The sequence below is a fragment of the Indicator indicator genome, chromosome 2, assembly GCF_027791375.1.
Source record: "Indicator indicator isolate 239-I01 chromosome 2, UM_Iind_1.1, whole genome shotgun sequence".
Classification (NCBI taxonomy): domain Eukaryota; kingdom Metazoa; phylum Chordata; class Aves; order Piciformes; family Indicatoridae; genus Indicator; species Indicator indicator.
This window is the reverse complement of record NC_072011.1, coordinates 22152733-22180147: the sequence shown is the minus strand read 5'-3', so window position 1 is coordinate 22180147 and position 27415 is coordinate 22152733. Positions and strand designations below refer to the sequence as shown.

The 27415-nt window shown below is 36.8% G+C and overlaps 1 protein-coding gene across 3 annotated transcripts in view; it reads left to right on the top strand.

Annotated features, from left to right (window-relative positions):
• STXBP5 (syntaxin binding protein 5) overlaps window positions 1-27415 on the top strand; it is a 95511-nt gene that overhangs the window by 35030 nt on the left and 33066 nt on the right. For all 3 annotated transcript variants that reach the window (XM_054393136.1, XM_054393128.1, XM_054393120.1), the window contains exons 6-15: window positions 754-817; window positions 4980-5063; window positions 13144-13267; window positions 14659-14737; window positions 19911-20065; window positions 21014-21086; window positions 23207-23354; window positions 23760-23827; window positions 24877-24917; window positions 26910-27130. In XM_054393136.1, the coding sequence (XP_054249111.1) occupies window positions 754-817; window positions 4980-5063; window positions 13144-13267; window positions 14659-14737; window positions 19911-20065; window positions 21014-21086; window positions 23207-23354; window positions 23760-23827; window positions 24877-24917; window positions 26910-27130 (1057 nt within the window). The remainder of the gene's footprint in view (window positions 1-753; window positions 818-4979; window positions 5064-13143; window positions 13268-14658; window positions 14738-19910; window positions 20066-21013; window positions 21087-23206; window positions 23355-23759; window positions 23828-24876; window positions 24918-26909; window positions 27131-27415) is intronic.

Here is a 27415-nt window from a genome sequence, read left to right as displayed (position 1 = left end):
ATGTTAAAATATGAAGTGGTTGGTACTTGAGCAGGCATATCTATTCTACAGTTTTGGGGTTAAAGCCCAGAGTATAATGATAAGCATTGTAAGAGAGCTGATGCATGCTGGCTATAAAATTACTGTCTGAAAATGTAAATTGAAATAAATCTGTTTCTAGAGCCAAGTATACTTTGCAGGCATATACATGTAAATTTGTGTATGCAGGGTTTTGTGGGTGAAAACATATACTTTTGTGCTGTTCCTGTGCTATTATTTTGATCCCAGAATGTTACATCTGTATTCAAAGTATTCATGAAATCCATCACTTTCTAAAGGCTGTTGAAATGAACATCTCTTGTATAGCAGGAAGTCAACAGAAAGTCATAACTCTGTGTTGTTCTAATAGTGCATAGAAATTGGGCAGTTTATGAGTAATGGCAAGACCTGTTTTCCAGGGTACAAATCAACATTTTGTCCAACAGTGTTAATTCTATAACAAATATTAAGATAAATACTGGAAAACTAATGGCAAATTCTATTTTAGCAAATGACCAGAAAGCAAGCCTTTCCTTCTTAAATAAAGACAAAATCTAAGTTCCTAAAAATAGAAAGTATTTGTGGACTTGAAGATAAAAGTGACTCCATACTGAATATCAACAGCTTGCTTACATGGAGTGCATAACTGCAGAATCTGTATTACTTGTAATTATCTTGATGAAGTTTTGTGCAGGGGATTTTTTTTTTTAATTAATGGAAACATTTCTTGTTTAGGTCATCCAAATCTCACCCAGGACCTATCGTCCACATTAGTGACAATCCAATGGATGAAGGAAAGGTAGGATGTGTTAAAAGACTATTTAATACGTTATTTTTCAAGCAGGACTTTTTAAATTGTATAGAAACCACTGCTTTTTGATAAAGCATTAAATAGATGAGGACAATGTTAAAAGCATAAAGACATCCTAAATGAAGGTTTTAGGCTCTGAAAATAGGAAGCAAGTTAGACATGACTGTAGGACACATTACTGGAAGAATTGAATGCATCTTGTAATCAGAAACATTTGAAAACATGGATGAAAGCTCATAATTGCAAAAATTCCTGAAAATAAAAGAACTTCACTTGTAGTGGTAAAAATTAAGACGTGACTAAAAAACCCTATTATCATAACCTGAGTGTGGAAATAGTGGAATGGGAATGAAATAAATTTTATAATTATAGTGGTTTAAGTTAGAAGGGACCTTTAAAGGTCATCTAGTTTCAACCATCCCTGTTGTGGGCAGGGTTACCATCTACTAGACCATGTTGCTCAATGCCACATCCAGCCTAGCTTTCAACACTTTTGGGGTTGGATCCTCCACAGCTTCTCTGGCCAACTTGCTCAAGTGCCTCTCCCACCCTCACAGTGAAGAATTTCATCCTAATGTCTAATCTAAATCTAGCTTTTCCTATTTTGAAACCATTGCCCCTCATCCTATCACAATGTGCCTTTGTACAAAGTCCCTCTTGAGGTATCCTGGAAGGCTTCTGTAAGGTCTTTCTGGAGCCTTCTCTTCTCCAGGTTGAACAACCCCAATACCCTCAGCCTGCCTTCATAGGATGGGTGCTCTAGCCCTCTGGTCATCTTCATGGCCCTCCTCTGGACCTGCTCTAACAATTCCATGTTCTTCTTGTGTTTGGGACTCCAGAGATGGGCACAGAATTCCAGGTGGGGTCTCATGATAATCCTCTTGGGTGTTGCTGTTTTACAACTTTAAAATGCCTTTTTTTATATTGCGTATTGATAGAGAATACTGGGTAGTTTGTCTTTAATATAAGGTAGCAGTTTTTATGGGAATTGAGGTTGAAGTCACACACCCTGATTTAGCAGACAGCATCTAGTCATTATAATAACTTGCTTAAAGCCTAACTGGCCCATCTACAACTACATGCTTCAGGAAAGTCAACTCAGTTAAAATAAGAGCAAGGTATGTATTAGATGTCTTTCATTTGAGGTAGTATTAGCATAATCTTTATCCTGAGAAAGTGTTACAGTATGTGTTCTTGAAGCCCTTGCAAGACAATTTTATGTCCTGTGACACAGCAGCCCCAGGGAAGAACTTGAGCTATGAACTCAATGGTCATTGATTCCTTCTGATTTACTAAAGTAAAATTGCAGGTATTACCCTTTGCTTTGAGACATGTGTTATGAGTCTCATGCAGAACCAAATAGAACACACCTTTAGTTCACCATGAAGATTTTGTCAATTAAAAGAGAAAGCAAGGAGTTCAAGTGTTAGCATACCTTTTCTAGGTGACAGTAATTACTGTAGTACCAAAGCATGTATTCCCCACTTAAGTCATGGTTGCAAGACTGTCTGTACTTCAGGTAACAAACTTCTTTTTTAAGTCTTGGGATGAGATCACATAACTTGCTCACTCTAGCAAAAATCTTCAGCCTTTTTAATTTGTGTGACCCATATAGTTGTTTAGCCATATCTTGGTGTTCTGCTGCAACTTTTGTTCAGACCACTTGGGCTGTGTTGAAGAGTAAATAGGAGGGATTTAAAAACAAACAAACAAAACCCCAACAAAACAAAAAAAAAAAACACCAAAACCAATCACACAAAACAAAAAAACCCAAACAAAACCTCAAACACAACCAAAAAAACAAAAGCAAACAAAAAATCCTCCAAAATATGAAAGAAGGATTTGAAAACAACAGTCCTGCATGTGTTTTTTTATCAAGAGTGTGTAGACCCCTGAAAAAAGTATGATTGTAACTTGGCCAGAGAGACTTTTATGCTACCTTAAGCAGATTTTCATTAATGACTGCTCTAGATTAATCAGGTGTGATTGAATTCAGTGCTGAGTTTGTCGGTGTAATTTCTCAGAAATATCCTAGAGTTTTGAACTCGTTTGTGAAGGAAACTCCTGTTTCCTCCCCCTCTACTCTGCCCTAGTCAGGCCCCACCTGGAATACTGCATCCAGTTCAAGAGAGACAGGCATCTGCTTGAGAGAGTCCAGCGGAGGGCTACAAGGATGATTAAGGGACTGGAGCACTGCCTTACAAAGACAGGCTGAGAGACCTGGAGCTTTTTAGCCTGGAGAGAAGACTGAGAGGGGATCTAACAAGTGTCCTCAGGACACTTCTGTTTGCTCAGGGGAAGTGCTCCAATAAGACTGAGTAAATCCCTGCAGCCAGATACTGTATCTTTTGTATTTCTGTGCTCAGAAAAGGAATTGGGACTGAAGGTGTGCTACTTAATGCTGTATCTGCTTTTCGTGTAGTAACATTGCTCGAAGGAAAGATCTCACAGTAGGTCCAGCACCTATGAAAAATGAAGCTGCATTGCTGCCTTCTATATAACAAGTACCAAGACTAGTACTACTGCCTTAATCAGACAAGTGTCACTTAAAATAGGAGAGCAAAACACTTAAATACTTGGCTATGTGTTAGACCAATTATTATGGATTATCTGAATCTTCACTCTTTGTGGAAATGGTTTAATCTTGAGTCTAGCAAAAAGATTATTTGGAAAAATTACCTTGTCCAATTTCTCTCTAGCTACCCCTTTCTTTCCATCTCATGTTCTTGGTGTTCCTTTATACAGTTATCTCAATTATGATTAACATACAGAGAAGCTCATATTACATTGTTTCTTTATAGACAATGAACTGTTACCTGTAACTTCAAGAAGAATATCACAAATCTAATCAGAGCAAATTCCAGTGAATAAAATGCACATAAACATTTATTTTCCAACCTACCCATTTTCACTCAAAAGGAGTCAGTCATCAGTAGATTTGCAGATGACACTAAGTTGGGAGCAGGTGTTGATCGGTTAGAGGGTAGAAGGGCTCTGCAGAGGGACCTTGACAGGCTGGACAGATGGGCAGAGTCCAACAGGATGGCATTCAACAAATCCAAGTGCTGGGTGCTGCACTTTGCCCACAACAACCCCATGCAGTGCTACAGGCTGGGGTTGGAGTGGCTGGAGAGCAGCCAAACAGAAAGGGACCTGGGGGTGCTGGTTGACAGCAGCTGAACATGAGCCAGCAGTATGCCCAGGTGGCCAAGAAGGCCAATGGCATCCTGGCCTGCGTCAGAAATAGTGGGGCCAGCAGGAGCAGGGAAGTCATTGTGCTCCTGTACTCAGCACTGATTAGGCTGTGCCTCGAGTACTGTGTCCAGTTCTGGGCCCTTCAGTTTAAGAAAGACATTGAGACACTTGAACATGTCCAGAGAAGGGCAATGAGGCTGGTGAGAGGCCTCGAACACAAACCCTACGAGGAGAGGCTGAAGGAGCTGGAATTGTTTAGCCTGGAGAGGAGGAGGCTCAGGGGTGACCTCATTGCTGTCTACAACTACCTGAAGGGAGGTTGTAGCCAGGAGGGCTTTGGTCTCTTCTCCCAGGCAATCAACACCAGAACAAGAGGACACAGTCTCAAGCTGCGCCAGGGGAAGTTTAGGCTCGAGGTGAGGAGAAAGTTCTTCACAGAGAGAGTTGTTAGCTGTTGGAATGTGCTGCCCAGGGAGGTGGTGGAGACACCATCCCTGGAGGTGTTCAAGAAGGGATTGGATGTGGCACTTGGTGACGTGGTTTAGTAGTCATGAGGTCTTGGGTGATCGATTGGACTTGATGATCTTTGAGGTCTTTTCCAACCTTACTGATTCTGGGATTCTGTGAATGCATTAAAGGAAGTTCAGTGTTGACCTTTCTAGAACTCAAGGGGATTTGCAAGGAATCTTCATAAGAATGCTGCCTTTTTTTTTTTTTTATAATTTTCCATGAATGTCAGTTGTATTAGCTGGAAGTTTAGAATGACAAGTACAAAGTAAACATCTCTAACATTGAGCTCTTCACCACCTATCGTTAATTGTTGTCTTCATACACTCCATATAGTATCTGCACATAATTAATACTGCACCTCTTGGAACAAGAACTACAAGCATTGCAAATTGTATTGGTTATGCTTATCCTTACAAAGATCTAATAAATCTGCTTGTTATTGCAGCTTCTGATTGGCTTTGAGTCTGGAATAGTGGTGTTATGGGATCTGAAGTCAAAGAAGGCAGATTACAGATACACACATGATGAGGTAAAATTTTTCATCTGCATTACTTACTGTGAGGATATAATTTGCTATTCTAATAGTGACTTTTATTATTTTTCTTTCATTTCTTCTCCTACTTCTGTCTCCAGTGGATCAATAAATAAGTGTCTTTGAAATTGCAAGTACTTGAAGTTTTCTCTAAAAGATCCATAGTGTTTGAATAATAGAAACTTCAGACCCGAGTAAGTGTTGACAGAGTTGAAGTTTGTGAAACAATGAATGGTGGCATGGATTTCTTTAGTAATTTTGGGGGCTGATTCTTTAGTAATTTTGGGGCCTGAGAGGGGAAGCTTTCAAATGTTGGGGTTCTTTAGTTTTTTGTTTTTTTTTTCTTATGAGTAGGATGGCTTTCACCTGTATTTAAAAACTTGAGTTTTGATTTGAAACAAGACAGTTTAGCAATTTCCATGATTTGGAATCTCTCACATTCTGAAAAGGTGTACGAGGGGGGAAAAAAGCCACTAAGTAGTTTCACTGGGACAGTGCTATAAATACGACTCCCCCTACCCCCCCCCCACCTTTTTTTTTTTTTTTTAGGATAAGATCAAGGTTTGAAACAAAACTAGGGAATGTTTAGAAAAAACAATGGTATTGAATTAAGTTTATTTTTAAAAAGCAAACTTGATTCTTAAGAGAATGTAGGCTTTTTGAAAGGTTAAAAAAAAAACAATTTAACATAATATGCAAGGTGATATATTTTATTTAATACTAGTCTCAATTATATTTCATGAATTGTAAAAATGTCTGTATCATTCCTCAGTACCAGTTAGGCCTGTTTGTTGTAGCACAGATGTGCTTTCTTTAGCTCTGTGCTGAATTTTTCACAAGATAGCATTTGGGTTTTTTTTGTATGATGGTTCTGACTCAGTACTCGTGCTTCTGTGTTAGTTCTGCCAAGGAAGAGTTTGAAGGGGAAATCTCTGTAGAGGTCTAAGCCTTAGGTAGTCAGAGCTGTATTAGGCTATCAGGGCTGAAGTTTCTTTGTTCACAAATTTCTGTGTAAGCCTCAAAGTATGTTATGTTAAGAGTGATTTTTGTACCTTCCAGTTTCATTACATGCACCTAGTTCATTCCCTCTCACTTTTTTTCATAACTGATCTCCACTATCTTTTTTTTTTCTAGTTTTAATAAAGTTCATTCTATACCTCCTATTCTTTTGGCTTTAACATTCTGGTTTTAACCATTCTATTGTATCTTTGTTTTATAAAAAAGAGAAACACAGCAACATAATGTATTCAAGATGTGGTCAAAATGGATTTATGATGTGGAATAATTATGTTTTATTTCTCTCTTGATCTTGATACTGGGTTAGCCTCTGGATGCAGGCACTAAGCAGATGCTTCCTTGGAACAACCTATTCTAAAATTAGAGTCTCATTCTTCAGTGTTAATTGTCAGCTCAAAGTCCTTAGTGTTTATGCATTACTTCATGTTTACATGGGCAATAAAAAAAAATGTTAAGTCTTCCTGCAGTTCTTCACTGAAATCCTGATTTCTACATTGAATATGCTTTGGTACTGTCAGCAGAATTACCACACTAACATGCTTCAAGTTTTCCAAGTTTAGGAATAAACTGAGCAGCACAGATCCCTGAGGCAATCTCCACCAGTTGCCTTCATCCATGAACTAATTAATTTCTACCATCCTATCTTTATTCTAGTTTGCTTTACTTTCTGATACCTTAACCAGTTATTCATTAGTTAAGGGATCTGTAGCATGGTTTTAGTTTCCTGTAAGAGGTATTTTTGAAAGATTTGGAAAATGGTGTAGGCAGCTTGATTCGTGCTTCCATTCACTACATGCTTGTAAACATTTTTGGAGGTTTGTTGAATCTGATTTTTGTTTTACAAAAACCTGTTGACTTCTTGTTGGTATATTGTACTCATCCATGTGTAGATTTATTCTGTTATTAAAGTTTTGGTGATGTTTCTGGAAACTTACCCAGGTAGACACTATGCTAATTATTCTGCTTTTCCTTGAATTTTGTGGTCTATTTGTTTAAAAAGTTGACTCATTATCTGTTGTATTCTTGAACCAGCTCTGACTTGAGAGGAGGTGAGCAGTGAATAGTTCACCTGTCTCATCTTCAGTTCCCTTTAGATTTATAAGTGAAGCCATCTAGTTCAGTGTGATTTTTGATTGCAAAAGAGGTAATTACATATCTAAAGGTCAGATTGTTCAGTAAAGAAATGATTGTTATCATACCTTAGCAATGGATAAGAAAGGGACAGAAAAAATTAAGATACATGGAGTGACTTTTGAGTATCACTGTTCTGATTAGTGAGAATCAACATATATAAAGCTGCTTAAAAATATGTTGGCCATTCAAGTCTTAGAGGTTGAATGATGTGTTTTCTGTGAGTTCCAGTTGCCCTTTAGGAGCAATATTTCTTTGGAAAAAAGAATTGCTGCATACAGTAATAATTAGTTGGTTCTCATCCATTTAACATTGACAAGGAATTTCTTCTTTACTGGGCAAGTAACGTAGATCTAATATTTTACGGGGGAAGGCAGAATAAAGTAATGCCCCTTTTTTTAATTTGGATTTAATATAGTTAGGCACTTTAAAGTTCTTCTGGGTTCTGGCCTAAATGGCATAGAAATAAATTGATTAATTTTGCCTGACAATTGAAAAGTATGTGTTTCTTGAAGGGTGTCATTGTAGAGAGGGCTGTCGTTGTTTCTGGACTGAATATCATGGTAGAAGATCCTATCAGATACAGAAAAGATAATGAATAGGAAGGTGCAGAAAACAGATGAAATGCATGTATCTGGTTGTTTGGGGGGTTTTTAGTGCAAGTTAGGTGAAGTAGGGCTTCTTCTCTCTCTCTTTCATTTTATTCTTTGTTGCTGCAAAAATGGAGTATCTTCCTCAATTTTGCTAGTGAATGGAATAGTCAACTCCATGATGTTACCTTTTTAGTCATCTTGTTTATGCTGTCTGTTCTCTTCTTCCCCAACTGTGCCATCTCAGACCACTGAAGTATATCAGGAGGGCTCACAAAGGAATCTTGTTTGGTGAATCAGCTCTGCTTATTATCACTGGGGAAACTGTCTTTAACCCTGTTGAAAATAAATAAAGGTAGTACTGGTGAACTGTGTAGTCCGATCAGTCTCAAAAGCCATCACCAGTCACTGCAAGAGTGGTGACTGACACTATGCCTGTTAGAAATCACAGTGCTGTACCTGAGCTTTGTTGCTGCTGAGAGCTGCAGGACTGACATCATCAGAGCTTGGCATTACAGCACAGCTGCAATTCTTCATAACACTGAAGCACCACATGTAGTTGTCGGGACCCTGGATCTGGATCCTCTTCAGGCTTTTTCCTGTAGCGGTGCTGTGAAACATGCTTGCGTGATGGTGGCTTTTGTTAATAGGTAACTATGGTTTAGTGGCAGTGGCTTAGCAGTGGTGGAGGGATTGTGAGCTCTAGGTGAATGGCTGGACTTGATTTCAAATGTTTCTTCCAACCTCAACACTTACATGGTTCTATGGCTCTGTGCTTCATCAAGCATCATGAATAATATGGCCAGGCACTTTGATACCATAAAGACTGTTAGCTAGAAATTTTTCTGCTGGATTAGCCTCCCCTCTCATCACCTTGTAGTTGACAGTGGTCTTTTAAACATGTAACTTGAAGGACTTGTGCTGTCCATCACGCCATCATTTATTGCAGCATTTTGACTCAAAACTTCAGGTGTGTGAAGAGATCCAGATGTCATCCTCTGATTTTCTTCTCGTAAGAAACAAAGATGAAACTCCCTGCATCATCAGAGGTTTATAGAAATACACTCAAGCTGTTTCCTCATGGAAGAAGCTGAATCTCATCTTTGGCTTTTTGCTTGGCTTCATTCCAAATTACCTTACTTCTAGGAGGCTTTATTGAAGCAAATTCCCATGTTATGTTAGGGCAGTCTTATTTGTTGCCGGAATGCTAGATCAGTGGAACAGATTCTTTCTGTCTGGACTTGTGTGCCTGCCCAGCACCCTGATCTGATAGTTGCAGCACAAGAACACTAGGAACACTCATCCCAAAGATAGGAATAGTTACAGGGTAGAGGCACCCCTGAAACATTTATAATCTATTTCTGCTTAGCTATAGCAATGGGAGGTCGCTCTAGGCCATGATTAGTATTAGTGCTGATTGATGACATTCTTCCCTCCATGATATTTTAGTGAGTAATGGGTAGTTTAGTAAGAATTTGTTCTTGATTTTTTTCTGTATTGGAAATGTGATCCTGAACTTTGGTACTGTGTATATACTTTTTTTTTTTTTTTTTTAATTCTAACAGTTGTATGTGGCATGTGTCAAAGTATGCAGAAGTGTACCATTCTTTTGCAGAGAATTTGGAAGAAATTGCTTGTGACATGATAGAACTACAGTTGTGAATGAACTTTTCTTTAGAAACTTTTTTGTAAAACCCTTTCCTCGAAACATCTCTTTGTTGGGGTTTTTTATTGTTGTTGGTTTGGGGGGTTTGTTTGGTTTGGTGTTTTTTGTTGGTTTTGTTTCTTTTATTGTGTGTTGTATTTTTTTTTATTGGGCAGCCATTTATGTTCAAACATTAGGAATTTTTAAAAAGTTACAGATTTCATACGTGGAATATAGTTTATACTGCAGATTTTTCCCATACTATGTTTTCAGCCGTGAAAGAAACAAATTTCTCAGCTATTTAGTTTCTTCAAAGTTGAAGTGTAACTTGTGAAAACTGCAATTTTTTAATGAAGGGCGTTCTTTGAGTAGTGTTTTGTTCTGATTCAAAATAAGCCTCAATAGAATTAACACAGCAAATGTCTTATAGATTAGTATTTTTAAGCTCAGTATTCTGGTACATGGCTGAGTTTAAGAGATTATTTTACAGCATTAAAAACATGTCAGAGTAGCCTGTGGGATTAAAAGGAAGGGGGGAAAAAATGCAACCCTGAAATCTGACTTGCCAGAAACCAAAGCATGTCAGTACAGTCATGAGGCACTTACACAGTTCACTGCATGAAAACAATCTTCACGTTATATTGCCATTTATGTCTTGATAACTGCATACTACTTGTCCTAGTTTAGAGCCAGACAGCTCCTCTATTGCCCCGAGAGTGACAAAAGAATGACACTCGTACAAATGCATTGGAGAGTGATGAAAAGTTTAAATGGAAAAGCAATTAGTGGTTTACAGAAGCTACAAAGGATAGTGGCAAAGATATCCCAAACTGTACATAGTCCCTTACACCCAAAAGCCTCCCAATACTTCCCTTCTCCCCACCTGAGGGTCTATCCAAACCACCCCAGGGGTCTTTCTTCCCCCCCACTGCTAGGCTAGTCTCAGGCTGGCCATGTCTGAGACTGCCCCCTCTTCCCCCCACCGCCTTTCTCCTCCTGGCATTAGGCCTAGATGGGCCTTGAGAGGCCTTGAGATACTCCCCCACTGTTACCCAATAGGGAGCAGAGAGGGAAGAAGGAGGAAGAGGCTGACTTTGCAGATGGACTTACAGGGCACAGGATTTCTGGGTAGAAATACACTGCTTCCTCTGTCCACCTTATTGGGTTGGACACTCGGGACACCGGAGGTGTAACTTACGTGGCAGTAACAGGAGGCACCCAGCCTAAACTGCCACACTACTTTTACAGCATTTTTTCACTCTTGCTTTTAGACTGTTGACAAGATTTAGTGTAGATGCTCCAAGTTACTATGCTTGATTTGAATATTTTGGTAAACCCATAGAAAAGGAGTACTTGTCTTCAGCCACCCAAAAATGTTGTCCATGGCTATGGAAATGGAGGACTTGTTACAATAAGACAGTGAAATCTGAATAGGCTGTGATAAACAGTCTGGCATACAGAATAAGTGATCTCATGTCATGGTCCTGAAGAGTCATGCACAGCATATTTCAAGCTCAATTAATGGCTCAGAGTAAAAGGTCATGGTCAGATCCAAAGAATGATGAAAAGAATTCTCCATGAGTCTGGTGTATTCCTGTGGGAAAGTATGCAGAAATGTTTTTTTCAAGGAATGTGTTGTACTTGAAAAGCAAGTTCAGTTCTGAGTCCCTCTGTTCAAGAACGGGAGGGAACTGCTTGAAAGGGTCTAGTGCAGAGCCATGAAAATGATTAAGGGAGTGGAACATCTTCCTTACGAGGACAGACTGAGGGAGCTGGGGCTCTTCAGCTCGGAGAAGAGGAAGAGTAAGGGGTGACCTCATTAATGTTTATAAATATGTAAAGAGTGACCACCAAGAGGATGGAGTCAGGCTCTTCTTGGCAATGCCCAATGACAGGACAAGGGGCAATAGGTGGAAGTTGAGGCATAGAAAGTTCCATGGAAACAGGAGGAAGAATTGTTTCACTGTGAGGGTGACGGAACACTGGAACAGGCAACTCAGGGGAGTTGTGGAGTCTCCCTCTATGGAGATATTCAAGACCTGCCTGGATGAGTTTCTGTGCAATCTGGTATAGGTGAACCTGCTCTGGCAGGGGGGTTGGACTGGATGGTCTTTTGAGGTCCCTTCTAGCCCCTAACATTCTGTGATTCTGTGAAATGTGAAGATCTAATCTGTGTATAATCAGTTTAGGTAAAGCTACATTAGACTTTTGTCTTGTTAGTCCCAGTAATTAACTGAAGTTTTCACTGCTGCTTAGGATTCTGTACTGCTCTCACACCCAGGTTTCCTCACAAAGGAAATGTGTAGGTACCTGAGGAGCTGAAGTGAATTACAGATACCATCTTTTGAGCAGAGATTCTATTGTACAGGGAATTAGCTTTCATAGGATCACAGAATCAACCAGGTTGGAAGAGACCTCCAAGATCATCCAGTCCAACTGATCACCCAGCCATAAGCAATCAACTAAACCATAGCACTAAGTGCCTCATCCAGTCTTCTCTTGAATGTCTCCAGTGATGGCGACTCCACCACCTCCCTGGGCAGCCCATTCCAATGGGCAATCACCCTCTCTGTGAAGAACTTCCTCCTAACATCCAACCTATACCTCCCCTGGCACAACTTGAGACTGTGTCCTCTCATTCTGCTGCTGCTTGCCTGGGAGAAGAGACCAACCCCCACCTGGCTACAACCTCCCTTCAGGTAGTTGTAGACAGCAATGAGGTCACTCCTGAGCCTCCTCTTCACCAGACTAAACAACCCCAGCTCCTTCAGCCTCTCCTCATAGGGTTTGTGTTCCAGGTCTCTTTCACCTGTTAAGGTCCTGCTTTCAGTTGTTTAGAGTAATATCTTTACCATAAGTATTAAGCAAGTCTACTGTATTCGTAATAGCAAAGTTCCATACTTCTGCCAGATAATACTGCTTTCTGTGCTTTTTGAATAATGGAGAAATACTTCATTGTTTATGCTATAACGTGACCTAATGAGTTATAATGTCCCCACATGCTAGTATTGATGCTGGAAATGGCATCAATTGTTTGTTACTAGTTAATTTCTTTGCCTTATTTACACTCTTTGCTTCATTGTCGACTTTTCTCTCATCTTAAGGCAGTAACTAGATTTTGTTCAGTCTTTTTTCTGCTGTAAGATTTCTTGTAGCATGCCTTAATAATTCCATTCCTAATTTTATGAATATAAAGATGTTTATTCATGGAAAGATTTACTGTCCTGTACCTCAAAACTGCTATTGCAACATTAGAATGCTTATTCAAACTATTTTTTTAATCATCATTTAAAAAAAAAAAATCTTCCCTCAGTTCTTACTTTATCTTCTAAGCCAATACTTGCCTCTTGTGTATATCCACATTAGACATCTCAAAACTCCATTTAAAACTTTGATTTAATAATCCTACAAAGTAGGTACTTTTTGTATGGACAGTGTGTTTTTTCCCAATAATAAAAATTTTGGTTAGCAAAGCACCAAGGGCTTGGAGTTAATATCTGCCTGCTACCCATTGTAGAAAAGTACTTCATTACTACACTCTGAGGATTTTTTTTTTCCCCCTTAAACAGGTAAATTAGGATGTACTAAGAGCAGTATGATTTAATTACTAATTCTCTAATTTCCTTTGTTGTCTAATGGAATAAGAAAATGATACTGATACACTGGTCTGTTTTTTAACCCTTCTCTTACATAGGCTATCCACTCCGTGGCTTGGCATCATGAAGGAAAACAATTTGTTTGTAGTCACTCAGATGGCACCTTGACCATATGGAATGTAAAATCTCCTACCAAACCATTCCAGACTATCACTCCACATGGTAAGATGAAAACAGATCACCACTGTTATCCATTAACTCTTAAAAGACACAGAACTTGGTTTTAATAGAATTGTTTTGCAAAACCAAATATTAAAAATGCACTTACTATGCAAATAAAAAACTTACTTTGTCAAAATTCCATTTTTAAAAAAGTATGAAATAAGAATTCAAATTTTTGTCTAAATCTCTGACCTTTAAGCTCACTTTTCCCATAATGGCATTGATATCAAAATTAACTAATGAACATGTTGCAGGGCTTGCTTTTTTCTTGGCATTGCAAACCATATGTTGTTTAAAATGCGTATAGGCAAGCATCTGTTGCATGTATAAATGTGTAGATTACCATGTAAGTTTTTGGAAAGGTTTACAATAGTGAAATTAGCATCTGGTAAGATGTTCCTGCTTCTGGGAAGTCTTGCATCAACTCTAATCTAGGAAATCAACATTGTCGGTGGTGTTGTTCTGTGAAATATGCTGCTGCTTTTCAAAAATAGTCTATACAAATGCCAGGTTTCCATGGTGTGCATGAGTCTAAGTCATGTCTTCATTACATTTACTTCAGATTCTTAAAGGTGAAAGTAACAGTGAGGTTACTGTCATAGTACAAGATTCTGTAGTTAAGCATCCTGGTTTTACCTATCTGAGCACCAGCAAGTCCATATTTGCTATGCTGACTTTGGACTAGAATGAAGAAAGGAAGCTCTGTAGCAGTCAGAAAATAAACTGGCATCTATGGTAGTAGAAACACTAAAATAAATATAGTCTTATGATTTTTTTTCTTCTGATCTTGACCTTCAAATTAAATTTTCTTCAGAACTTCATAGTTATTTCAAACCTCATCAATGTTCAGATAGGGGGGAAAACGACATATTTACACCGTACTTGTAATTTCTACTGATTCCATGGGAAATCATATGTGTAGAAGCTTCAGATGGTAATAGCTCACAGTAAAGAACTGGTTTTTGTGTACAAATTCAAGCCTTAGCCCTTAATAACACTCTCAGCATAAACCTCGTTTTACTTGTAAGCTGACTGATTTTAGTTGCAAAATGATAGACATGAGATAAATTTTAAATATTCAGTGTTACTTAAAACAGCTTCTTTAGGAAAGAATTGTATTTTTGAAAACAAATATTGCACAACACGTTAAAAAGATAAAAACTTCCACCAATAATCATCCCCCAAAACCAACTCAAAACTACCCTAGACTTAGAATATTCTAGGTTGGTGCATTGAGAGTTTTGACAAGTCTTTCATGATATTATTCCAAGGCATACTCTATAATTGTGAGATGTTGAACATATATACTTTGCAAGTTGCATCATGAATTTCATCATTTGTCATCATGTTACGGAACTGTAAGATTAATGTAACAAAATGATTCACTTTAGGAAAGCAGTTGAAGGATGGAAAGAAGCCAGAACCCTGCAAACCTATTCTTAAGGTGGAATATAAAACAACTAGAGCTGGGTAAGACTTGTTTTGTATGCTGAATTAACATATGTAAAAAAGAATGAAACTTCTGGGAAGGTACATTGTTTCCCTGTTGTTGTCTCATGGCACTGAGCTATGGTAGAACAGCTGAAACAGTTTTCGTTATTCAGATGCTTCTGAACAAACAAGAAAAAACCTTATGTGAACAAGTTACTATATAAAAACCTTAACTTAGGTAGAGATCCTGCTAATGCATTATCTATGTGCTTCTTCCATGCAATGAAACTCACATGTATTTTTGCTCAATCTTCTGAGAATATTATAGAAAAAAATGGCTGGTAAAGCACAGAAGACACTAAAGCACAGACTTGGAAACTGAACTTTGACAGATAATAGTCTGATGCAAATGTTCTAAATTCTGAATATGTTTTTTCTCTCCCAAAAATATTACTGACAGAAGCTTTTTCTGGTAGAGTGCAGTAATTTATGCAGTACACTGTGCCTAATTATGCATATTGAGAGTTTTACAAAGCCATAATTGCAACAACAGACTCAGATGGAATGACAGTATCTTGAGTAGCATGTTTTGTTACAGGATTACAATTAGGATTGAAATATTTCATGAACTGTGTATGAAAAAGAATTTTTATTTATGGCTCCAAAATGGTTAAAAGGTAAAATGTTTGTGGAAACCTGTTCAGTTATTTGTCAAAGTTGATTATTTTTTACAACTTTTACTTTTTGCAAGGTTTATGTATTTTTGTTGTTTGCTTTCCAGGCATTCAAATGTATAGAATATTTTTCCTGATTAGTAAGTAGTAAATAGTAAATTCTTTCTATTAATATATTAATATAAATATAGTATCAGTGGCTTTAGCTGCTAAAAATCAGATAGGTAGAAATTTAAGACTGTATCTAATTCCCTATGATCAGTGGGAAAGTCATATTTTACTTGCAGCAGTCTACATCTGTCTGCGTATCTTTTATCAACTGAAATACCAAAAGCTGAAGTGAAGAAAGATACGCAGATAACAAAAGGTAGTCTCACCTTCAGGACGTTACTATTTCTACAAAAACTTTGTTGTAAACAGTCAATTCTAAAGGAAAAGGTTAATTTGAAGTTTGTTGTATGAAATTACAATAGTACAATGTGAAAACTATTTGATTTTTCATGCAATTTAAGGAGGAGTTTATTATTGTACAATTTCTAAGAATACATAGCTCTTTCCCACTTTCTTGTGTTTGTCCAAACTGAATGTTTTGATGCCTTTCAGTTTAATGTTTTCTGTCTAATGTTTATTCCATCTTTAGTGTAATTCTAAATTTGTAGCTATTGTGATAATTAAAAGAAGGAGAAAATTTTATTTTTAAAATACTGAATTGTAATTTTAAGGCAAGGCAGAGCTAATTTTGAATGCTTAAAATTTTTGTGTTTTTTCTCTTTACTGATTGAAATTGATTTAGATATGAACATGATACAGTCTTCACTTTAAGCTAAAACATTGTCATTAGTGGTTTAATTTTTACAGCACAGAGGAGAATGTTTCCTGGACAGGATTAAATATTTTTTTTTTCTAGCTACGGAAGGAGTATAACACATTAAAATAAACCTGTTTCTATAGCAGTGTGTTCTGTTATGCAAAAAAAAAAAAAAAGTCCACAGAAGAAAGCAAAACTATAAAGCTTAGAAGATATTGAAGATGCACTGTTTATTTCAGCTGACTTCTTCATAGTGAAAAATAGCAAGTAACCATTCTATTTTAATTTCTTCTATGCTCTGCATCACTCCTTCTTTCACCTCCCTTATCCAGAATGCTCCATGATCTAGGTTTGCTTCAGTATCTCTTCATGTAGAAAACACTTCATTGATACAATTTTACTGGTTTTCTTTACTGCTTCTAATTCTAATAAACTTTCTTTTGAGGAAAGGTATCTAGTACCATGCAGGAGGAACACAGGACTGCAACCTGCTGTAGGTGCTACAAACACTATTCTTACTGCTATTGCAGTTCTAACTAATCACTTACTTTTTGCCCTCCATTGTGTTGTCCCTACAGGGAAGCAGGAGGACATGAGGCTTTTTCTGGTTCTTTCAGACTACCTATTTAAGGTTGTGGGGTTTTCTTTCTGGTTTTGGGTTCGTAAGGTTACTGCAGATAGTGCCTGTAAAGTCTCTGCAGCCAGTTGTTCAGCCTACAGTAATACGTCTGTAGCTTTATTTCTGGGAGAATATATGTAGAAAGGTTATTATTGACAGTCTTCCATCAAGTATACTCTTTGCTGGAGCTCTGTTTTAATAGAAATTTCAGCTCAAAAGTCTCTCTGTAAAACATACTAAAAAAGGGCATTGGTAGCTCACGCAGCCGTCATTAACTAGCTGTAGTGCGGGCCCTCTTTCACAAGATGGATGGACGTAATTGGAAGCCAGAAGTTGCACTAATAATGAGGTCTCTAAGTTAGTTTGAATAGTAAATTTGGTTGCGTGAGTTTGGTTCAAAACCACATTTCTTAAAAATAACTTGTAATTTATCTTCAAGACTATTTCAAGATTTCCAGTCCTAAACTGAACTAATTCTTGAAGCCTTTTCCAGCTTTATCGTTAGGGATTTGCTTCTCAGATTCGCTCATGGTTAGAAAAGTAAGCCAACTGGTACCAAAGGCCTGACTTCTGTATGTACTGTTCTGTCACATCCAGATTGCCAGAAGCTGGCTAGTATTTGACAAATTACTTCTAAAATTGAGCAGAAACATCTTACACTAAAAGACTTAATTTCTGTGTGTTCTGAAATTGTTTTAATAAAACATTACCCAGCTTTGTAGTGCATTATTTTGTAGGGTACCCCAAGTGAGTTTTACAGATTTAACTGATGAGGAAATCTAATGTGAAGGGATTGCTTCCAAACCTGCTGAAGCAGAACTATTAGCAGCTGTTTAAAATGCTGTATAGGAATTCTGAGAGCTGAGCACTGCTTTTTATTTTTTTTTTCTGTTGTATCAGGCAGGTAAAATGATCCAGCTTTGATATTTAACAATCTCATCTGTTTACATGAAGTGCAGTTTTACTTGTCTTTTTAAATAATTAATTTCTGTTTAATTCATATGTACTAACCTTTTAAATACAGGTAATGTCACAACTGAAAGACAACATTCTAAGAATTTGATTAGAAAACACACAGTTTGTTTTCATGGTAAATCCATGGTTTCATGAAAATAGGAAAACTTTCATGCATAAACCTGTATTAATCTTTCCATCAGATTAAAGTCCACTTTAATCTTTGATTCATCTGTGAAGTCCATGTCACAGATCCATGTAATCTATTTTTAGCTCTTAGATTCTTTGCTCAATAAGGATATGGACTGAGGCAAGCCTGGCCAAGGCAGTATGATTATGTTGAAAATAAACCCCAGAGAAACCAGGATGCAGTTTACATTGTGATCAATGAAACTTAGAAACTGAGGTTTGTCGTTATTTTATTATCAGCTGATGTTGGAGAACCCACAAGTCTATGAATTACTGAAATTTGGTCTGGCAGGTTTTAAAAATTCATTAATTTTGTGTAGACAAACACTGCAATAAACCATTCCAGTACAGTAACATACTGCAAGTGCGTTGAACCGGTGTTTTTCTTTTCATTGACATCCTGAAAAATAACAGGTTAAATTAAAGTTTGACCTTTTCCCTTCCTTTTACTTCACAGGCTTGATGATAAAAGGTTGTGTTCTGGTATGTAGAGTAAAGATTAAATGAATACTAGGTGAAAACACAGTCCTTTTCTAGAAAGTTTTGACTACTGTTAGAGGCATGATATTGAACTTGGTAGACCCATGGTCTAAGGCATCTTTTTCAAACAGCACAAGTCTTTGGCCCTATCAACTCTTCAGTCACAGGGCTTCTGAAGGATCAGGCAGAAGAAACTGAGTTTATTTCAGTTTGCTTTGTCTTCAGTGCTACAAACACAGAGCACACTTAAGCCATATGTCAAACTCATGAACAGCAGCATGTGCATAAACTAAACCATTCAATGCATGGTTTTCAGGAAGAAGCGTGTACCTAATGTGTCGCACTTACGTTTCAAGTGCTAGCCAGTGAAAGCCATTTAGGCAGTATGGGAAGATACTCACATGCTAGTTGCTTCCAAAATAGATGCAAATGGTAAGATTCCTGACTAAAACAAGCATAAAAGTAGATCAAAGAAATTTTTACAGTCTACCAGTTTTCCCTCAGAAGTGTAACCTGGCATGAGAGGCAACAGTCAACGAAGGGTAAAATTTCTTGAGTTGTACCCTTATAAACAGCCAGTCTGCTCTTTAAAATATATTATATCCTATTTTAAATATAAATATTATTAAAATGAGTGCTGAATTCCAATAATTAAGAAGGAAATATCTAGTACAATTAATACATTTACTTCATCTTTTTTCAATAAATTAAATACTAAACTATACGTGCGTATTAGACAAGTGTGTAAATGTTTCTCTAAAGACTTTTTTTTTTTAAGGGAAGCCTCTAATCTCTTTTCTCAACCCTGACAAATAATTTTACTTTGCAATTCAGCCATTTAATTATTCAGTAGCAGCAGTTGGTGACATACTAGTTCCTTAAATTTTGTGCATGGTAGCAGGGGTAAATGGATAAAATGTCTGGAGTAATAGTGTGATGAGAGATCTATGGACATTTATGTATGTCCTTGCTCCCTAAAATGTTATATTTTGAAATTTTATTAGGCAGGTGATTGCTTGTCCAAGAGTGTCATATTTTTGTGACTGCAAAATGATGCTATTTACAAACTTGTTCATCCTTCAAAATTTAGGGTAATTATTTACAGTAAGTAAATGGACTGGTTTTTCCTGATCTTGGTTTTGTATTATGCATAACTGGGCTTTTGGTAAATCTGAATCTGAATCTACAGTTCAGTAGAAAAGAAACTATTCTGATATTAACAAAAAAATCTTGTCTTGACAAACAGTTGCAAAGATTGGTCAAATAAGCAATATAGAACAGAAGGTTTGGAAGAGACGTCTGACTTGAGTTTTTAACTTTTAAAACATGTACTGAAGTTACATGTTGCATGGAGAGCTGATTTACATTATTCTTAATGTATCTCTGCTTAATGATACTTCATTCAACTGTATTATAAGGTTACAAAATCTTCCCAGTCTCTTAATTTACTATCTTGGCTTGACCCTAAATACCTCTGCTTTATTCCAGAGAGCCTTTCATCATTCTCTCGGGAGGTTTGTCCTATGACACTGTAGGAAGAAGGCCGTGTTTAACAGTTATGCATGGGAAAAGTACTGCGGTGCTAGAAATGGACTATTCAATAGTTGATTTTCTAACCCTCTGTGAAACACCATATCCTAATGGTAGGCTCTCTTTCTCAGTATTTTGACCCTTTCTCTTCAGAATGTCATACCATCTTAATATTCTTTGCCATTGCCTTTGTTTTATCTCTGGAGGTCAGGCTGCAGCAACATCTGTTATTCCTGTTGTCTGAAGTATCTCATACTTCCCAAAGCATCATAATAGAATAGTTCATTATAAAACCTCTTTTACTTCTAGAAGAGTGCCAATTACTGGTTGCATGTTTTTCCTTTTTTTTTTTTTTTTTTTTTGGTACAGACATCAAAAGGAGCATTACCATTTTAAGATACAGTTACTGCAGCAGTGACTTTATTCGTTCCAGTAGTCACGTGAAGCTCATCGCTAATCTGTAATCTCTATTCTGCAGAAGGGGATATTTTTATCATAGTTTAGGAAGTTGGATTAAGAGTATTATAGTGATGAGGGCTCCAATGTTTTTAGCTGCCAATTTCCATTAGAGTGTATAAAACTCAGTATTTGAGGTCTGCCTGAAAGAGGACATGATAAACTTAGGACACTCTCACAGTTTTCTTATTTTTGTGTCCAGTCAGCTGTATTTCAATGCATTTTTGTAAGTGATTAGAATTTAAATCCCACTGAATGTAAGGAAAAACAGTTTGGGGCTGCAAGGATGTCATTGTTCAGTACATATTGCTTTCTCATAGATACTGCTTCACAAGTTCTTCTGCATGGTCCTTTTCATGTTACTTGAGCTATTTAAATGATTCCAGCAAATTGAAGAGCAGGGAATACTGAATTCAAGTAAGAATGTGACTTTTCCAAACTGAAGTTGGAGAATTCAGGGGGAGTGAGTGTGCACCTGATCTTCAGAAACTATAGCAATGAGTGCCTTTTCTGCTTTTGACTGATGTAGTGCAAGGACTGATGACATTCTTGAGGCTGTGCATGCAAAAACTACACATACCAATAAATAACTTCTTTCTTTTCAGACTTCCAAGAACCATATGCTGTAGTTGTTCTCCTAGAAAAGGATTTAGTACTGATTGACCTTGCACAAAATGGGTAAGAATCTTGTCTGTTCTTTTTAATGGTTGGATGCATTGTTCAGCCTTCCCTGCTGTATAACTTTTTAATACACCATAGTACCTTCCTTGTCCAGAACATAAAAAAACCTTAATATTAGAGGTTAGACTTCTTCAGCAGAACTGAGAATCTTTATAGATCATGTTCTATCCAGTTAACATTTAGTATATTAGTAGAATATTATACAGCTTTTCCCATGCTTGTTTGATAAACAGAAGTCACTTATAGATTACTGCTGTTTTTTTAAGTATTACAGTTTATGTTGAAGTTGCTTTTTTTGTTGCTGTGAATGGGAAGCTTGGAATTTTGGGGAAGGAAGGAGGGGAAATGACTGTTCAGGTAAGCTAGGTATCTTTGGCTGGTGGTGAATGTTGCTGTCATCACATAAGAATTTGCTGATTTTACTGGCAAGTGGATTGCTACCTAAATTGCATAAAATAACCCAATATTGCTGGAGTAAATATCATATATGTAACATTACAAGGGTAACATCTCCTCCCTGGTTTACTACTGTGGTAAAACTTTGCCTAAAAGTAGTATCCATAACTGTTTTCACCAGTACCTGCCTAACACATTTTGAGTCTCTTGTTACTCTGCCCATGGGACAGGCTGTACATTATATTTGGGTAACAATTTAAAAATTCTAGATCCTACAATTTTTTTTATCAAGGATTTTGGAATTAGTATAGGCATTAACAACCATTAAGGGTTTAGTAGTAGAGGAACCAGATGGTAAGATCTTCGTAGCATTCCTGATTAGAAGTCATCAACAGTCAATGAAGGGAAAAAAAAATATGTGAAGAATGTCCTTCTAGGGCAAAACAAAAACCTGTATCCTCAAAGTCAATGATGATACCTTAAATAATGAAGTCTCTCGAATTCAGAAGGTCAGTTTTAGGCCTAATGTCCTTGCAGCTACTGAGCAATTTCATTTAGATTTTTTCACTGTTACATGGCCATAGGCTGTATCCAGAACTTGTTTCTGGTGGACCGAAAGCAGTGTTCACATGTTGAAAGGTTAATAAAACAAGTTTTAATAAAATAAGTTTTATAAGTTTATAGCAGATGTTTGGGTTTGGGGGGTTTTGTTTTGTTTTTCTGGAGCTGAATAGTCTGAAATTGGAAGTTATGTTAAGGTTTATTTAATTTTATGTTAAAAAAAAATTTCAGCATTTTTGTTTTTTAGAAGATCTATACTCTTTGTTATGATTGACTTTAGAAGTATTAATTGTTTCACACCTGAAAAAAACAACAAAGTTAATAGATTATTTTCTACAGAAAATTTTCTTTTGCCTTCTGTCATTACACATGTCATATCTTATCAAAATGAAGTCTCTTTCATTCAGCTTTAGGAGATTATTTTAACGTTATGGGTAGCTCTGTATAAAGTTTGTGGTATGCAGAATATTTTCTTTAGTTGTTGCTACTTTTTCTTTTAGATGGGTTGAGAAGCTGTATCCTTTTTTGCCTCTCAAAGATATTAAACTCTGTTATTGGCTTTTTCTTTATTAAGGCTCTGACAGTTTTCTGATGGAGGTGGTGGTGGGGTGTGTATATTTATGTGCTTGCTCCTAATTGGTAACTGAGTATTGCTATCTATAACTTTATGAAAATGAACCTGGAGATGTAACTAGGTTATGAAAAGTGTTGCACAGCTTTCTGTTTAAGAACAGTGTAGTAATACAAAGTGAGAAGGAGAATCTTCATGTCTTTTTCTGTGGAAGAATAGACTGAAGCATTGGAAATAAATTTCTAACTCCAATTTACTACAGTTAGGACTTGGTAACTTCATTTTTTTTTCCCCCCACAAATCATTGAAATAGTAGGCTTTTAAAAAATAAAACTGTAGGGAGTAGCAGTGCTCTAGAAATATCTTAGAATACAAACTTTGGGTTCTTTTTAGAGTACTACAGGATCTTGATAAAGTAGTGGATAAGCAGTAAAGTTGCATCAGGTATTTGTTCCTAAGCTCATTTGAAATTATTTTCCTCTATATAAAAGGAATGCAAACTTAGTCTTTAGTGTGTTACTTTTATTCTGTGTTTTAAAAAAAAAAAAAAAGTATTAGATTAACAGACTTCTCCTTTCATCCATTAAAGGTACCCTATATTTGAGAATCCCTATCCTTTGACTATACATGAATCTCCAGTTACCTGTTGTGAATATTTTGCTGATTGTCCTGTGGACCTCATACCTGCACTCTATTCAGTTGGCGCTCGACAGAAACGTCAAGGTTACAGTAAGAAGGTACAACATCTAGTACCTATATATGTATCTGAAAATATGGAAAATCAGCAGCTCTAAAAACATGGGTGGCCATGTGGAGACCAAAGCTCCGTGCTGAGTCATCCTGTCTTTGACAGTGGCCAATAGCAGATGTCTATAGGCTGGATGTATGCTAAGTTCTCCACAGTTACACTTTGCTGATGTGTTCCCATCAGTTGTCACACCACTGAAAGCTAAGGGACTTCCTGGGGCCAGGGGTGTTGTTTGTAGTATTTGGGGGGATTTGTTGGTTTGTTTTTTTCTGCAGTGGATATGCTTAACCACTTTTTTGAAGTTATGTGAAGTACTGGAGTCTGCAGTACTTTCAGTGGCTTAGCTTTGCACTCTGTGGTATTTTCTTCCTCAGTGTCTTTGTTAACCTTCCAGGAATGGCCTATCAGTGGAGGCAACTGGGGTTTGATCACTCAGAGTTATCCAGAGATAATTATTACAGGGTAAGTGACACCATAGTGTACTAATAACTTTGTTAGCTGATAAGTAGAAGTGGGGATATTTTTCTCTGCAACAGACAACAATGTCCCAGGAGTGGTTTGAATGATTTAAGAAATTAAGACAAGTCATTTGCATATCTTGAGGCATTTACATTTAAGGAAAAAGTGGAAGAAAAGATACGAGCAAACTCATAGTAGGTATTTTGCAGGGATTATTGTTATGATGTGGTATTGTAATTGTGTATTTGCTATCAATATATCCTGAATGAAACATCTTTTATTCTTTTAACTTTTGGAAGATAGTTGAGTAATGCTTTAAAGCATAGAAAGTCCATTAAATAGTTACTGAGTTCAGTTCTCAAAGGGAAGCCAATTTTTTTTATTTCAGAAAGGACAACCAAATACTGCAATCTGTTCATTTTGATCTTTCGAGATGGATCCTTCTCATACTACTCTAAGGAGTATAAGCAAAATTTAATTTCTAACGGTGCAGTGCATCACTGAAAGTGAGAGCACTACTACAGCTTTTTTTAGAACAGCCCGTTAGTGCTAATAAGAATTAATCTCAACTATACTATATACATTGCAGAGACTGAGGCACAGTCCTGAAAAAAATCTAGTCATCTGAATCTCAATTTTGAGGATAAATAAACAAGTTAGGTGACTCATTTACAGTGAAATACAGTATATTTAGGCATCTCCTTTACACGTGCCACTCCAAATAAAGAGCATTTTATAAGAAGTAACACATGGCAAGCTATACCAAACTGCTTATGGGTAATGGAGGTAACTGTAATCTACTTAAAATGATAAACTAACATTAACAGTGGAGTTTTAGGGACTTCACCTCCAAATGTCTGTTTATCCTTTCTGACAAAAGGAATTGTGGCACATTTGTAGGATATTGGCTTCAAATAAATTGTGAAAATAAGGTGTCACTAAGAGTACTAATAAAAATAATGTTAGCCATATATTTTTCTATTTGGTAACAAATAGTTCTAACACTCCAACTAACCATTTTACCATCTTGTTAATTATTTAATATTTCATAGGCATGCTGATGGGTCAATCAAGTTTTGGGATGCCTCAGCAAGTAAGTGTTTTCAGGAGAGACTTTTTTTTTTTTTCCTGTGAAATAGGAGTTATCTAAACTTACTGATTTCTCTAATGGATTGTAATTGCAGACTAGTCATTATTTCCTGCCTCATGTAGAGTGAGTGACTCCATATGAAACTTGGATTTAAGATTAAACAAAATTATTTCTTAATTGCATCACTGTTTTTATCACTTCAGTGAAAATGCACTGGTAATCCAAGGGGCAGCTAGACTAGAAGTGTTCTGACATTTTTTTTGGAAAGACTTTCAAAAGTACATTGAGCACGGAGATGGATAACAGGCAAATTGATTCCTTTCTAGTACAAGTGAATTTCAGCGAGTTATTTCTGTCTCTTTAGACAGGAGAGAGGCATGTGTTTATAAGACATCAGCTCCCCAGAAATTACAGTATCTAAAAATGAGAATTTGAAACAGTAGTCATTTGTGTTAATAAAATCTATGCATTTGTGAAGAAAGACAGAAGAACGTACAGTAAAATCATGACACTTTTCATTGGTGGAACACTGAACAGGCCTAAAGAGTCTGATATTGTTTTATGTTTCCTTTCAGTTAAAGGATCAGTTGCATCAGGTATACACAGCTAGCAGTGAGAAATGCAGTAAGACCTGAAATTAGAATGGCCTACACAGAGTTAGATGTTTCAATTAACCTGGTTCTGAGTAACGATACTGGTACTTATAAGCCATCTGAAGCAATCTTTGGATTATTATCAGTTTTCTTTGAAAACTTATGGAAGACTAGCGAGAGTCCAAAATGCTAAGGCGTGTGTGGGTGTGGGAGGGAACAGATGTAATGTGTATGTTTAAAAACTGAGAGGAGGAGCATTTGGAGTGTTAAAAGATCTTTAATTTCACTTTTGGGTGGGGGTGGAACTAGGGGGTGGGGAAGACCCAGGAACCTGATTGATTCTGTATGGTTTAAAAATTCTCTTCAGCATACAACTGTCAAAGGGGATTCTGTTAACAATACTTAGTTTCTTTCTAAAACAGAAAAATAAACCTATTAGGGGGGAAAACTGCAAGTATCCCATATCTTGATTTTAAAGCTATTTAAATCTCTCTAATAGCACAGGTTTACTGATGAATGAGGGAAGTGTGATTCAGGGTAACACCACTGCAATATGGAAGAGGAGAAGGGATTCTGTAAATTAAGTTTTCTGAATTATATAATTCATGTTTGTAGCAGTGATTTGGGCCACTGACTAGAGAATAAGTCTGTGAAGTTTGAGAGCAACACAAGATAATAGAAAGAAAATCTAAGAAAGAATGTAGATTATGATGCGAATGATATTGCTAATACCTGAAGAGCATCAAAGCCAGTTTATTTGAATATAGGATCAGTGCCTTGCACTCAGAACTTGCATTCTGGGGGGAAAAAGTTAAAAAAAAAAAAAAAAAAAGGTGTAATGGATTGTCATTGGGATAAATAAGTGGGATGTCTTGTAAAACCAACATTCTTCAGTTTCAAGCTTGGTCAAGGACTCACTAGAACAGTTTTAGGAAGCACTTCTGAATGATCAGACAGAAAAAAATAAAGATTGGAGGAACTAGAGCTGTTAGGTCTAAGACACAGGTGAAAGGCCATGGATTTGAAATACTGCAAGGAGAAAGAAAAGGAACTTTGATTTTGTTGTATAGATAGGCTTAATGTGTGGGTATAGCATATAAAACTAGATATTGTTATAAAGAGATCTTTAAGCATCAGCCTTGCAAAGCTTTGAGGTCTTACTATATATCTGTCAGGAAAACTGAGGATTTGGATTTTTTTTTTTTTTTTTTTTTATACTAAGCTGTATTGGGCAAGTGGTGCACACAGGCGGAGTTAACACAGATTCAGTGCTTCTGCTCTGCTCTCATTTGTTGAATATAGTGGCTTTATCTAAGAAAAGAGGTTTCTAAATGAAAAGGTAACAAGCAAAATTATCTGTTAAGATTAAAATTAATTTTTATTTCTCTTGGTTTATTCCTAGTAACGCTGCAAGTACTCTACAAGCTAAAAACAGCCAAAGTATTTGAAAAAGCACGGAATAAAGATGACAGACCAAACACAGATATAGTAGATGAAGATCCCTATGCTATTCAGATCATTTCATGGTGTCCAGAAAGTAGAATGCTGTGTATAGCGGGAGTTTCTGCACATGTGATTATTTACAGGTTCAGCAAGCAGGAGGTGACAACAGAAGTCATTCCGGTAAATAGTATAAGCGTTTTTTTAACTTTGTAGCTAAAACAAGTTTTTTATTTTCATTGGGTTTTGCAGCCAGTAATATTTCTTTGTTCTATCTATCAAAGCAAATAGTGGATCAAAACTTAGCAGTGTCAAAGGTAAAATGAAAATAGAAGTAAATGAAATGTGTTTGTCAGATCCTTTAGGGAGTCCATTCCATTTTTTCCCTTGATTCTTAATAATTACCATCTGTCCTGTCAAAACCACTGCAGTATGCAGAGCTAGAAGCGTGCCAGGCATGCCCAAAGG